Genomic DNA, 15,784 nt, shown 5'->3' on the forward strand with positions numbered 1-15,784 from the left:
GTCACTGTGGGAACGATGTCATCGATGCACTTATTGATAAAGCCAGTGACTGATGTGGTGTACTCCTCAATGCCATCGGAGGAATCCCGGAACATATTCCAGTCTGTGCTTTCAACACAGTCCTGTAGCTTAGCATCTGCTTCATCTGACCACTTTTTTATTGATCTAGTCACTAGTGCTTCCTGCTTTAATTTTTGTTAGCCGGAATCAGGAGGATAGAATTATGGTCAGAGTTGCCCAATGGAGGGTGAGGGAGAGCTTTGTATGCATCTCTGTGTCTGGAGTAAAGGTGGCCCAGAGTTTTTTTTCCCTCTGGTTGCACATTTAACATGCTGATATAAAATTGGTAAAACAGATTTAAGTTTCCCTGCATCAAAGTCCCCGGCTACTAGAAGCGCCGCCTCTGGGTGAGCATTTTGTTGTTTGCTTATGGCGTAATACAGCTCCTTCAATGCTGTCTTAGTGCCAGCCTCTGACTGTGGTGGTATGTAAACAGCTACGAAAAATACAGATGAAAACTCTCTAGATAGATAGTGTGGTCTACAGCTTATCATGAGATACTCTACCTCTGGCGAGCATTAGCCCGAGACTTCCTTAAATATTGTGCACCATCTGTTATTTACAAAAATACATAGTTCTCCGCCCCTTGTCTTACCAGACACCGCTGTTCTGTCCAGCCGGTACAGCAGCTTATAACCATCCAGCTGTATGTTGATAGTGGTGTTGTTCAGCCACGACTCCGTGAAGCATAAGATATTACAGTTTGGAATGTCCCGTTGGTAGTTTAATCTTCCGCATAGGTCATAAATTGTATTCTCCAAAGATTGCACGTTTGCTAGCAGAATGGAAGGAAGTGGGGGTTTATTCGATCACCTACGAATTCTCAGAAGGCAGCCCGCCCTCTGGCCCCTTTTTCTCCACCTCCTCTTCACGCAAATCACAGGGATCTGGGCCTGTTCCCGAGAAAACAGTATATTGTTCACGTCAGGCTCGTCAGACTCGTTAAAGGAAAAAAGGATTCTGTCAGTCCGTAGTGAGTGATCACAGTCCTGATGTCCAGACGTTATTTTCGGTCATAAGAGACGATAGCGGCAACATTATGTACAAAATAAGTTTAAAAAATAAGTTACGAACAACGCAAATAAACAAACAAAAAAAACACAATTGTTTGGGGACACGTAACATGTCAGTCTTCTTCTCCTGCGCCACCTCCTGGTCTGTCAGGGTAAGGAAGACTTTGCCCTAAAGTTAATCCTGAGAAGCTAGCAGAACTGCCATCCCACTGTGGCCATGTGGAATAAAGCTGTACATTGTTTACAGACCTAGGGCCTAGGGAAACGTCATGTGGAATAAAGCTGTACAGTGTTTACAGACCAAGGGCCTAGGGAAACGTCATGTGGAATAACGCTGTACAGTGTTTACAGACCTAGGGCCTAGGGAAACGTCATGTGGAATAAAGCTGTACAGTGTTTACAGACCTAGGGAAACGTTATGTGGAATAAAGCTGTACAGTGTTTACAGACCTAGGGCCTAGGGAAACATCATGTGGAATAAAGCTGTACAGTGTTTACAGACCTAGGGCCTAGGGAAACGTTATGTGGAATAAAGCAGTACAGTGTTTACAGACCTAGGGCCTAGGGAAACGTCATGTGATGCCAACTGTCTGTACCTTTCATACCGTTTCAGCATGGCCACCATGGCTGTTACACCAAACTCAGAGGGTTGTATCACTTCAATAAATACTCACAGTTACAGTTGAATAAAAGTATTTCATTTATGAGATGTCTTCAAGTGAATGCAAACTATTGTCTCTATTTGAATATGCATTTGGCAAGTTATCAAAACATTTATTTTATATTATTTTTACAACAAGCTGTAAACATAATTGCACAGGTTTGAAAGGTTTAGATGTTTCTCTCTGGTTCAACTTTTACTGCTGTCATATTGTGACAGAAGGAAGGAGAGGGCGATGTAAACGTCACGATCAAAGTCTGGGTCGGAATAGGACAGAGAGAGAGGCGCTTGGAGACAGAACCAGTTGGGGGTGTACCTCGGCATTGTGGGTAGAAACAGAAGCACCATGACCCAGACATATCACACCACAGATTAGCCTAACCTGACAATGTTTAAGATTAGGATTATTTAATCCTTTGATGAAAGGGAAGAATAATCTGTCATAATAAAGCGCCATGGAATCATCATGGAATCACTAGAGATAGTGAAGAATACAGATGGTCAAATCGACACTGTTCAGAATCCAGTTTTAATATGAATCAACCATCAAAAGCACATGGAAACATTTCCTCATTACTGTTACAGGAAAATGGTATAACTGTACAATGAGCTCATTTATTTGGCATCATTCACAAACTGTTAGGAATTGGACATGAAGAACCAACACAAATAAGTATTTTTATTTTTCCCCACCCAAATATATAAACTTAATTGTATACATCAAGGTTTGTCATCCATCCTATAGAGTCTCAACTTTAATGTACGTAGAGCGATTGAGGTATACCATTCTGTGGGATCCTATATACCTGGCAGAAGAAGCTTTAGTTGAGAGGACAATACCTATTGGCTTTGTGGACATTTTTACATTATTCATTCTTGATTTAGCGGGCACAAATAAGAAGAAAAAAAAACAAGATTTAATAGTTTGAAACAACAAGTCCTGTTTAGACAGCTCACTTTGAGTTGATTGTTGTTGTTCAATTTGGTTTAGTAACCCTTAGTAACCATATAAATATATATATAGGCCTACTATGTGTATAACCCTTCACTGTAGAGTAGATTAGAGTATAGTATAGTCTTGGAGGGGGAGAAAAATGCTTTAAGTGCTTTATAATGGTCAATATTTACAAAGGAGATTCTTCATAATTACAAAATAGAGACGATTTGTATTCAACTGCTGATATTAACATTGTATTGCACAAACAACAACAACATAGGACTACTTACTTACTTACCAATTCGTTTCTCAACAGACATTTAAAACAAACAAATATATTTATTGCAAATGTATTTTCTATATAGTGTTACTAACATTTATTTATTAAAACATTATTAAAACATTTTATTAAGAGCCTTGTTACACATGCATGTTTTTTTTTGAAGAGTGGACTCAGAAAGAGAACAGTATTGTACAAAATAATAATAATAATAATAATTACAGTTTATAAAAATGCACTTTTTTGTAGCACCTTTGGTGTTCTGTGTTCCGCACAGAAGCACCTCTGTGGTTGTATCTGGAACAGCACTGGAGTTTCCAGACCGGGAGGCTGGGCTGGGGGAGGAGAGGAGAGGACTGGAGCTACCAGACAGGGAGGCTGGGCTGGGGGAGGGAGGAGAGGAGAGGACTGGAGCTACCAGACAGGGAGGCTGGGCTGGGGGAGGGAGGAGAGGAGAGGAGAGGACTGGAGCTACCAGACAGGGAGGCTGGGCTGGGGGAGGGAGGAGAGGACTGGAGCTTCCAGACAGGGAGGCTGGGCTGGGGGAGGGAGGAGAGGACTGGAGCTTCCAGACAGGGAGGCTGGGCTGGGGGAGGGAGGGAGGGAGGGAGGGAGGGAGGGAGGGAGGGAGGGAGGGAGGGAGGGAGGGAGGGAGGGAGGGAGGGAGGGAGGGAGGGAGGGAGGAGAGGACTGGAGCTACCAGACAGGGAGGCTGGGCTGGGGGAGGGAGGGAGGAGAGGACTGGAGCTACCAGACAGGGAGGCTGGGCTGGGGGAGGAGAGGAGAGGAGAGGACTGGAGCTACCAGACAGGGAGGCTGGGCTGGGGGAGGGAGGAGAGGACTGGAGCTTCCAGACAGGGAGGCTGGGCTGGGGGAGGGAGGAGAGGACTGGAGCTTCCAGACAGGGAGGCTGGGCTGGGGGAGGGAGGGAGGGAGGAGAGGACTGGAGCTACCAGACAGGGAGGCTGGGCTGGGGGAGGGAGGGAGGGAGGAGAGGACTGGAGCTACCAGACAGGGAGGCTGGGCTGGGGGAGGGAGGGAGGACTGGAGCTTCCAGACAGGGAGGCTGGGCTGGGGGAGGGAGGAGAGGACTGGAGCTTCCAGATAGGGAGGCTGGGCTGGGGAAGGGAGGACTGGAGCTTCCAGACAGGGAGGCTGGGCTGGGGGAGGGAGGTGAGGACTGGAGCTACCAGACAGGGAGGCTGGGCTGGGGGAGGGAGGGAGGAGAGGACTGGAGCTACCAGACAGGGAGGCTGGGCTGGGGGAGGGAGGAGAGGACTGGAGCTTCCAGACAGGGAGGCTGGGCTGGGGGAGGGAGGGAGGGAGGAGAGGACTGGAGCTTCCAGACAGGGAGGCTGGGCTGGGGGAGGGAGGGAGGGAGGAGAGGACTGGAGCTTCCAGACAGGGAGGCTGGGCTGAGGGAGGGAGGTGAGGACTGGAGCTACCAGACAGGGAGGCTGGGCTGGGGGAGGGAGGGAGGAGAGGACTGGAGCTACCAGACAGGGAGGCTGGGCTGGGGGAGGGAGGAGAGGACTGGAGCTTCCAGACAGGGAGGCTGGGCTGGGGGAGGGAGGGAGGGAGGAGAGGACTGGAGCTTCCAGACAGGGAGGCTGGGCTGGGGGAGGGAGGGAGGGAGGAGAGGACTGGAGCTTCCAGACAGGGAGGCTGGGCTGAGGGAGGGAGGGAGGAGAGGACTGGAGCTTCCAGACAGGGAGGCTGGGCTGGGGGAGGGAGGAGAGGACTGGAGCTACCAGACAGGGAGGCTGGGCTGGGGGAGGGAGGAGAGGACTGGAGCTACCAGACAGGGAGGCTGGGCTGGGGGAGGGAGGACTGGAGCTACCAGACAGGGAGGCTGGGCTGGGGGAGGGAGGACTGGAGCTTCCAGACAGGGAGGCTGGGCTGGGGGAGGGAGGAGAGGACTGGAGCTTCCAGACAGGGAGGCTGGGCTGGGGGAGGCAAAGGGAGGAAGGGGGCTTGGCAGGTGAGTGGAACGTCTCCCTAGATAAGGTCATGGGGTAAGGTAGGAGAAGGGGGAAGACGAGGAGAGGAAAGGGGGGGGCTTGGGCGTTGGAGTGAGTGGATCCTCCCTCTGTTTGCTGAAAGTGCACCACTGTCCGTCCACGGCATCAAACGTCCTTTATTCCTTATGCCACTCCCTCCTTGTTACAAGTTAAAGTCACTATGTGATTGGCCCTACAAGGGCGAGGAGTATTCCCCTGGGACAATGCTTCTATGACAGGGCAGAGGAGGAGGGGGGTTGGGCAGCGTGCTGGTGGTCTGATCATCTTATCAAGGATATAAAAACACAGGTTTGGTTTAGAAGCCTGAGGCCAGGTCGAGTGGAGAATAGGGCGGGTGAGTGATTGATGTCAGGTATTCATTTGGCAGTACAAGGCATGCATGGAACAGAACGCCCTCTAAAACCCTGTCCTTCAGCTGGTCGAGGAGTGGTGGTGGTGGGGTGGTGGGTGGAGTGGGGGGGGGGGGTGGTCAGGTCCTAGCCCATGAAGCAGACAGGGCCCACCTCGAAACCGAACCGCTGGCTGGGTTCACCGAAGTCATTGAACATGACGTCGATGATGGGCACCTGGTCGATGCGAGGAGTGTTTATCTCCATCACCGTCTTGGAGTAGCCCGACTTCAGCTGGAGAGGACAGAATGGAAGGAGGGGGGATAGTGGAAGGGAAGACGGAGGAGGGGGGAGAGTGGAAGGGAAGGCGGAGGAGGGGGAGAGTGGAAGGCGGAGGAGGGGGGAGAGTGGAAGGCGGAGGAGGGGGGAGAGTGGAATGGAAGGCGGAGGAGGGGGGAGAGTGGAAGGGAAGACGGAGGAGGGGGAAGAGTGGAATGGAAGGCGGAGGAGGGGGAGAGTGGAAGGGAAGGCGGAGGAGGGGGGAGAGTGGAAGGCGGAGGAGGGGGAGAGTGGAAGGCGGAGGAGGGGGAGAGTGGAAGGGAAGACGGAGGAGGGGGGATAGTGGAAGGCGGAGGAGGGGGGAGAGTGGAATGGAAGGCGGAGGAGGGGGGAGAGTGGAAGGGAAGACGGAGGAGGGGGGATAGTGGAAGGCGGAGGAGGGGGGAGAGTGGAATGGAAGGCAGAGGAGGGGGAGAGTGGAAGGGAAGGCAGAGGAGGGGGGAGAGTGGAAGGGAAGACGGCGGACGGGGGAGAGTGGAAGGCGGAGGAGGGGGGAGAGTGGGATGGAAGACGGAGGAGGGGGGAGAGTGGAAGGCGGAGGAGGGGGAGAGTGGAAGGCGGAGGAGGGGGGAGAGTGGAAGGGAAGGCGGAGGAGGGGGGATAGTGGAAGGGAAGGCGGAGGAGGGGGGAGAGTGGAATGGAAGGCGGAGGAGGGGGAGAGTGGAAGGAAGACGGAGGAGGGGGGAGAGTGGAATAGAAGACGGAGGAGGGGGGAGAGTGGAAGGCGGAGTAGGGGGGAGAGTGGAAGGCGGAGGAGGGGGGAGAGTGGAAGGGAAGACGGAGGAGGGGGGAGAGTGGAAGGGAAGGCGGAGGAGGGGGAGAGTGGAAAGGAAGGCGGAGGAGGGGGAGAGTGGAAGGCGGAGGAGGGGGAGAGTGGAAAGGAAGGCGGAGGAGGGGGAGAGTGGAAGGCGGAGGAGGGGGGAGAGTGGAATGGAAGGCAGAGGAGGGGGAGAGTGGGATGGAAGACGGAGGAGGGGGAGAGTGGAAGGGAAGACGGAGGAGGGGGGAGAGTGGAATGGAAGGCGGAGGAGGGGGGAGAGTGGAAGGGAAGACGGAGGAGGGGGAGAGTGGAAGGGAAGGCGGAGGAGGGGGGAGAGTGGGATGGAAGGCGGAGGAGGGGGAGAGTGGGATGGAAGGCGGAGGAGGGGGAGAGTGGAATGGAAGGCGGAGGAGGGGGGAGAGTGGAAGGGAAGACGGCGGACGGGGGAGAGTGGAAGGCGGAGGAGGGGGAGAGTGGGATGGAAGGCGGAGGAGGGGGAGAGTGGAAGGGAAGGCGGAGGAGGGGGGATAGTGGAAGGGAAGGCGGAGGAGGGGGATAGTGGAAGGGAAGGCGGAGGAGGGGGGAGAGTGGAATGGAAGGCGGAGGAGGGGGAGAGTGGAAGGGAAGACGGAGGAGGGGGGAGAGTGGAATAGAAGACGGAGGAGGGGGGAGAGTGGAAGGCGGAGTAGGGGGGAGAGTGGAAGGCGGAGGAGGGGGAGAGTGGAAGGGAAGGCGGAGGAGGGGGGAGAGTGGAAATGAAGGCGGAGGAGGGGGGAGAGTGGAAGGGAAGGCGGAGGAGGGGGGAGAGTGGAAGGGAAGGCGGAGGAGGGGGAGAGTGGAAGGAAGGCGGAGGAGGGGGAGAGTGGAAGGGAAGGCGGAGGAGGGGGGAGAGTGGAATGGAGTTACTGTGGTGATCAAGATCTGATAAAGAACTACCAGTTACCAGGATCAATATAACCTGTAAATAACATAACCTATCTAATATAACCTAAATACTGTATATAGCATATCCTAAACACTGTATATAATATAACCTACATAATGTATATAAAATAATCCACATACTGTATATAATATAACCTGTATATATTATAACCTGTATATAATATAATCTACATACTGTATATAATATAACCTGTATATAATATAACCTGTATATAATATAACCTACATACTGTATATAATATAACCTGTATATAATATAATCTACATACTGTATATAATATAACCTGTATATAATATAACCTGTATATAATATAACCTGTATATAATATAATCTACATACTGTATATAATATAACCTATATATAATATAACCTGTATATAATATAACCTGTATAATATAACCTGTATATAATATAACCTGTATATAATATAATCTACATACTGTATATAATATAACCTGTATATAATATAACCTGTATATAATATAATCTACATACTGTATATAATATAACCTATATATAATATAACCTGTATATAATATAACCGGTATACAATATAACCTGTATATAATATAACCTGTATATAATATAACCTGTATATAATATAACCTGTATAATATAATCTACATACTGTATATAATATAACCTGTATATAATATAACCTGTATATAATATAACCTGTATATAATATAATCTACATACTGTATATAATATAACCTGTATATAATATAATCTACATACTGTAAATATTTTAACCTGTATATAATATAACCTGTATATAATATAACCTGTAAATAATATAACCTGTATATAATATAACCTGTATATAATATAATCTACATACTGTATATATTTTAACCTGTATATAATATAACCTGTATATAATATAACCTATATATAATATAATCTACATACTCTATCTAATATAACCTAAATACTGTATATAGCATATCCTAAACACTGTATATAATATAACCTACATAATGTATATAAAATAATCCACATACTGTATATAATATAACCTGTATGTAATATAACCTGTATATAATATAATCTACATACTGTATATAATATAACTTGTATATAATATAACCTATATATAATATAATCTACATACTGTATATAATATAACCTGTATATAATATAATCTACATACTGTATATAATATAACCTGTATATAATATAACCTGTTTATAATATAACCTGTATATTATATAACCTGTATATAATATAACCTGTATAATATAACCTAAATACTGTATATAATATAACCTGTATATAATATAACCTGTATATAATATAACCTGTATAATATAACCTAAATACTGTATATAATATAACCTGTATATAATATAACCTGTATAATATAACCTAAATACTGTATATAATATAACCTGTATATTATTTAACCTGTATATAATATAACCTAAACACTGTATATAATATAACCTGTATTAATATAACCTGTATATAATATAACCTGTATAATATAACCTAAATACTGTATATAATATAACCTGTATATAATATAATCTACATACTGTATATAATATAACCTGTATATAATATAATCTACATACTGTATATATTTTAACCTGTATATAATATAACCTGTATATAATATAACCAGTATATAATATAATCTACATACTGTATATAATATAACCTGTATATAATATAACCTGTATATAATATAACCTGTATAATATAACGTAAACACTGTATATAATATAGCCTAACTGTATATAATCTATACTGTGTCCTTACTGAGCATCCGTCCGAAAGCGCCTTGATGAAGGGGTTATTATCGTAGGACATCTCCTCGTCGTTGTAACCCAGGAAGCGTAGAGCCTTGTCGTAGCCATCTGCCTTGGCATCGTACCAGGCTACAGACTGGTGGCAGATGTAGGTGAAGTTCTGACGGGCCGTTGAGCTGAGCAGCTTCAGGAAGGTCATCTGGACTGTCTGTATCGTGTTCTCCTCCATGTCCACATAGTTCAACTGGGGGAGGTAGAGGGGGAGGTAGAGGGGAGAGGGAAAGGGGGAGGTAGAGGGGAGAGGGTGAGGGGGAGGTAGAGGGGGAGGTAGAGGGGGGAGGTAGAGGGGAGGGGCAGAGGGGGGAGAGGGGGAGGTAGAGGGGAGGGGCAGAGGGGGGAGAGGGGGAGGTTGAGGAGAGGGGGAGATAGAGGGCAGGGGGAGAGGGCAGAGGGGGAGGTAGAGGGGAGGGGGTGATGGGGAGGAAGAGGGTAGGGGGAGAGGGGGAGGTAAAGGGGAGGGGAGGGGGCAGAGGGGGAGGTAGAGGGGAGGGGCAGAGAGGGAGGTAGAGGAGAGAGGGGGGAGGTAGAGGAGATGGGGAGGTAGAGGGGAGGGGAGAGGGGGAGGTAGAGGGGAGGGGGAGGTAGAGGGGAGGGGGAGAGGGGGAGGTAGAGGGGAGGGGGAGAGGGGGAGTTAGAGGAGATGGGGAGGTAGAGGGCAGGGGCAGGGGACAGAGGAGGTAGAGGGAGGATGGGAGAGAGGAGAGGTAGAGAAAAGGTGACAGTTGTCAATGAAAGTGATTTTGAATTTCATAAATCTATAACTGCTTTGAGAGTTGGATATTTTCTCTACTTACTATTTTTCCCCGTTTGAATTCACTGAACCATGATCCCGGAGCCTCCTTGGGCCAGTTAGAGATTCTGACCTGTTACACAAAATACACAGAAATAAAACAACAGGCTAACTGTTAATGTCTCTCAATACAATATATATATATATATATACATACAGAATAGGTCTAACAGTGAGTATGAAAATACAGGTTCAAATTGACTGCGACGTGTTCTTGTATCTATAGTGTCATGATGTTGCCCTCTTTGAGTACAGGGAGGACAGTTGACCCCCTCCCCCTTGCACCATCCCCCAACCTACCTCCCCCCACCCAGGCCCTGTGTGAAGGGGTGGTGAAATTCTAGAGGAGAATCTCCTGCCGCATGGCCCAGTTGAGACACAGAGGGGTTTCATAGAGAGACACAGGAAATTCTTCCAACTCACAGAATTGGGGAACCGAACGACATTTATGTTCTGGAGAAGGTATAAAAGATTGGTGAAGAATCCAGCTACGAACTGGTCCGCTTGGTACAATTTTGTGATACTCAGAAGAGACAATATAGCCATATTACCATAAAACTGTTTATATAATAGCCTCAGCTATGGGACTTGCATCCAGATGGTTGTATAAAATGCTATTTGTAATACATTGAGATGCTATGTACTGATGCTAATGTGATAGAATTGTATTTCTGTACCAAGCTTAACTCAGTCATTGGCACGCCCCCCCCCAGGGACATGGACAGGACAAGGCGTCATGTGACAAGCCTGTTCTATGTTCACGTATAAAACCCCACCCTGATTTACTTTCTTCAGACCAGCTTACCTCAGAAGAGAGAGCCAAGGTTTTACCATCCAAGTCCTCTACTGAAAGTTAACTATACCACGTGGTTAAACTTTTAGACTATCGAGACCGACAGAATAAGAACAAGTCTTTGATATTAATTATTAGTCTGCAGCTAAGTAAATTATATAATTGAACGCGAAGACCAACGAAACATCCATTCTATAACAACATTAATGAATGTCGCTTTGAAAGATCCATTCTAACCGAGAGAGAGAGAGAGAGAGAGAGAGAGAGAGAGAGAGAGAACTCTCCAACAGAAAAACTCTCCAACAAGGATCCCGACGACACACTGAGCGTAAATATATATTGATTGCAATTGTTCCCGAATGAGTGAGCGTTCATGTGCAAAGGCTAAGCATATCAATTGTTAATATTAATGAACTCTGTGTGCCTTCTCAGCTGACTTTTTATGACCCTTTGTTTAACAAGACACCAGCCATGCCTGTTTAGCCCACTAGGGCACATTACTCTACCAATTCTTTGTGACGATAATTACTGTTTGTATGCTTTCTGTGAATTACTTAGTTTAGTAAATAAATGATTTTAAGACAATTGATGTATGGATGACTTTAGTGCAGATACAACAATTTACGACGTTTGGAATGAGACTGGACGCGAGGTAAAATACACCATTTAAACCAGAAGATAATCGGCCTATACTATATAATATATAATGTTATAATATAGGAAAGTTATATTAGGAAAATTATAACTTTGTAATCTGAATATTTTCCTTGGTGCCCCGATCTCCTAGTTAATTACAATTAAACGATTAATCAGTTTAATCGCGTGATAATAATTACCGGGAGTTATTTGATAAACATGTCTTCAGTTTAATGGTACCCCAAAGACACGACATATAGACATTATAGAAATAGTTTTCCAGTAACGTACACCAGCGGACTTCTTGTCGGGGTAGATACAGGTCTCTCCTCCAGCGGTGAAGTTACAGTAGACCTTGAAGGAGTCTCCAGTACAGCCCTGGTTAGGATCGATCCAGTATTCACCTGAACATCACAACACACATTACACACAGTCATTAATATGATGTACTGGGGCCCTATGGCAAGGTTATTAACATGCTGTACTGGGGCCCTATGGCAAGGTTATTAACATGCTGTACTGGGGCCCTATGGCAAGGTTATTAACATGCTGTACTGGGGCCCTATGGCAAGGTTATTAACATGCTGTACTGGGGCCCTATGGCAAGGTTATTAACATGCTGTACTGGGGCCCTATGGCAATGTTATTAACATGCTGTACTGGGGCCCTATGGCAAGGTTATTAACATGATGTACTGGGGCCCTATGGCAAGGTTATTAACATGCTGTACTGGGGCCCTATGGCAAGGTTATTAACATGATGTACTGGGGCCCTATGGCAAGGTTATTAACATGATGTACTGGGGCCCTATGGCAAGGTTATTAACATGCTGTACTGGGGCCCTATGGCAAGGTTATGAACATGATGTACTGTGGCCCTATGCCAAGGTTATGAACATGATGTACTGGGGCCCTATGGCAAGGTTATTAACATGCTGTACTGGGGCCCTATGGCAAGGTTATTAACATGATGTACTGGGGCCCTATGGCAAGGTTATGAACATGATGTACTGGGGCCCTATGGCAAGGTTATTAACATATACTGGGGCCTTATGGCAAGGTTATTAACATATACTGGGGCCCTATGGCAAGGTTATTAACATGCTGTACTGGGGCCCTATGGCAAGGTTATTAACATGCTGTACTGGGGCCCTATGGCAAGGTTATTAACATGATGTACTGGGGCCCTATGGCAAGGTTATTAACATATACTGGGGCCTTATGGCAAGGTTATTAACATATACTGGGGCCCTATGGCAAGGTTATTAACATGCTGTACTGGGGCCCTATGGCAAGGTTATTAACATGCTGTACTGGGGCCCTATGGCAAGGTTATTAACATGATGTACTGGGGCCCTATGGCAAGGTTATTAACATGATGTACTGGGGCCCTATGGCAAGGTTATGAACATGATGTACTGTGGCCCTATGGCAAGGTTATGAACATGATGTACTGGGGCCCTATGGCAAGGTTATTAACATGATGTACTGGGGCCCTATGCCAATGTTATTAACATGCTGTACTGGGGCCCTATGGCAAGGTTATTAACATATACTGGGGCCTTATGGCAAGGTTATTAACATATACTGGGGCCCTATGGCAAGGTTATTAACATATACTGGGGCCCTATGGCAAGGTTATTAACATATAATGGGGCCCTATGGCAAGGTTATTAACATGATGAACTGTCGACCTATGGCAAGGTGAAATGTAAAACATCCTGTACCAGGGCTATTCAACTACTTTTAACACCAGGTGACTGGAATCTCTGTCTTTAGCCAATTAGAGACGCTAGCCAATGATGAACTACCAGGTAGAACGTGAACCAGCAGTACAGCATCCCTCCAGACAGCTGATTGGTCCCGTTATTTATCATGTGAACAGACTAGGAAAAATGAATCCTATCTCTAACCCACCGTCAGGGAAGTCAGGCTGGCTGAGGTGCAGGTCGTTACAGGTCCTGGCAGGGTTGTCCTGTGTTCCCATGGGGAACTTCATCCTCTCGATGTCCTGCTTCAAGTTATTCAGGGACCCGAACACGTCCTCCATGTCCGCTGTGGCCTCCATGTCATAATCTGCCATGCCTCCGGCCTCGTCGCCCTGCACGCCGTCGTCCTCCGCCTGGCGTCTGTTCTTCCTGCTCGCCTGCTGGATGGGCAGCGGCTGGATGATGTCCCCAGGAGGACCCTGAATGGAAGAGCACAGAGGTTAGGGGTCAGTGAAATTGGCCAATCAGAGATAGGCAAAAAGGTCAATTTAAAGTGGATAATTGTGAAAGAATATGAGCTCTTGTTGAGAGAGGAAATGTTGACTTACAGGAGCTCCAGGTGGTCCAATCATACCAGTGTCTCCTTTTTGCCCAGCTCCACCCTTAAAACAGACACAGGACACAAGATTACACATGGAAGTTATCACACCAGTCACACATGACAGAGAGATCTTCCAACAGCGATGCTTTCTGTACAGCACTTTGTGACATCAGCTGATGTAAGAAGGGCTTTATAAATACATTTGATTGAATTTGATTGATTCTAATGAACAGAACTTACGGTTGATCCCTTGGACCCCTTAGAGCCCACAGGTCCCTAGGTTAAGAAAAGAGACACACACACACACACAGTGAACAATAACACTAATGAACATAATGAAATGGTAGACATGAAGATGTTTTGACAAGGAACTTACAGGAATACCAGGAGGACCAGGAGGACCAAGAGGACCAGCAGAACCGCCAACACCCTACAGAGACGCAGTATTAACCAATGAGATGACCCTTTACAGTAGTATTAACCAATGAGATGGCACTTTACATGAAGGCATTCTTCAACACTTTATAATAGTTTGAACCAATGAGTTATCACTTTACAGTAGTATTAACCAATGAGATGACACTTTATAGTCCTATGAACCAATGAGCTAACACTTACAGTGTCTCCCTTGCCTCCACCAGTTCCCTGGGGTCCAGGCAGGCCTCTGTCTCCCTTCTCTCCAAACTCACCAGGTGGTCCAATTAGACCAATCAGACCAGGGTGACCCTGGAGGACAGAGAGAGAGCAATTAGACCAATCAGACCAGGGTGACCCTGGAGGACAGAGAGAGACAGAGGGGAAGAGAGAGGAGGAGGGGAAGAGAGAGAGGAGAGAGAGAGAGAGGAGGAGGGGAAGAGAGAGAGAAGGAGAGAGAGAGAAAAAGATAAAGGAGGAGGGATAGAGAGAGGAGAGAGAGGAGAGAGAGAGTGAAAGAGAGAGGAGGGGAAGAGAGAGAGAGAGAGAGAGAGAGAGGAGGAGGGGAAGAGAGAGAGAAGGAGAGAGAGAGAAAAAGATAAAGGAGGAGGGATAGAGAGAGGAGAGAGAGGAGAGAGAGAGAGAGAAAGAGAGATGAGGAGGGGAAGAGAGAGCGAAGGACAGAGAGAGAGAGGAGGGGAAGAGAGAGAGAGAGAAGGAGAGAGAGAGGGAGAGATAGAGGTTGAGGGAGAAAGAGAGGTGGACAGTGTTAGATGGGATATTCACACAGTACATTACAGATAGGCCAACAGGAGATAGAGAGGAATAGCTCCAGATGAACTGTCGCAGAAATAGTGTATACAGGACATCCACAGACACGTGCTGTTGGAGGGGTGTAGTGATCAATCATACACAAATCACAATTGTTGATATCTTTGTTTATAACAAACATTTGTTGTTCAATTACGCCAAGTAACAATATGTATAATAAACTAACGAGCTGAAACCACCTGCATCATTATTAATGTACTCTGTGTCCACGGGTGCCAGAAAACTGCCTTAGTTATGCCTGTAAAGGATTCTTCTGTTTATAACAGTGTCGTATTTAACAATGATGGTGTGTCTATGGCTTCCGCTGCTGTAGCTAGAGGAATAGCCTACTGCAAAGCCCACTAGACTACTATTACTGCTACATGCTAGCTATTAAAAACCAATGATCATTACATTTTTTACATTTAAGTCATTTAGCAGACGCTCTTATCCAGAGCGACTTACAGTAGAGAATTGCATACATTTCATACAATTTATTTTCCATACTGGTCCCACCGTGGGAATCGAACCCACAACCCTGGCATTGCAAACACCATTGCTCCACCAACTGAGCCACACGGGACCACACATTAGATTACATTACGTATACATATTCAATTACCACATTAAATCACACTGAAGAGTTGACTCTGTAAACTACAAACGTTGTTAATTTTGAAAGAGCAAGGGAGATATAGAGAGCGATGGAGATAAAGAGAGAGATAAAGAGAGAGATAACCTTCTCTTCTCTAAAGTAGCCATAGCCTTACCTTTTCTCCCTTACCACCAGGAGTTCCTTTCAAGCCAGCGAGACCAGGGGGACCCTGGGAAGAGATAAAAAAAACACTCTCAAGAATCAGTCTGTCACAGTG

At 46.5% G+C, this 15,784-nt stretch overlaps 1 protein-coding gene across 1 annotated transcript in view; it reads right to left on the bottom strand.

Annotated features, from left to right (window-relative positions):
* Nucleotides 1–4,612: 4,612 nt before the first annotated feature.
* The window catches only part of LOC106596897 (collagen alpha-1(XI) chain), a 185,012-nt gene continuing 173,840 nt past the window's right edge, over nt 4,613–15,784 (bottom strand). The window contains exons 55-64 of the mRNA XM_045714451.1: nt 15,683–15,736; nt 14,307–14,414; nt 14,065–14,118; nt 13,929–13,964; nt 13,696–13,749; nt 13,296–13,566; nt 11,671–11,783; nt 9,955–10,023; nt 9,111–9,344; nt 4,613–5,595 (exon numbers count right to left, since the gene is read on the bottom strand). Coding sequence (XP_045570407.1) covers nt 5,449–5,595; nt 9,111–9,344; nt 9,955–10,023; nt 11,671–11,783; nt 13,296–13,566; nt 13,696–13,749; nt 13,929–13,964; nt 14,065–14,118; nt 14,307–14,414; nt 15,683–15,736 — 1,140 coding nt within the window. The 3' untranslated portion in view covers nt 4,613–5,448. The remainder of the gene's footprint in view (nt 5,596–9,110; nt 9,345–9,954; nt 10,024–11,670; nt 11,784–13,295; nt 13,567–13,695; nt 13,750–13,928; nt 13,965–14,064; nt 14,119–14,306; nt 14,415–15,682; nt 15,737–15,784) is intronic.

Source organism: Salmo salar, chromosome ssa03 (assembly GCF_905237065.1).
Source record: "Salmo salar chromosome ssa03, Ssal_v3.1, whole genome shotgun sequence".
In the NCBI taxonomy this organism is placed as follows: Eukaryota; Metazoa; Chordata; class Actinopteri; order Salmoniformes; family Salmonidae; genus Salmo; species Salmo salar.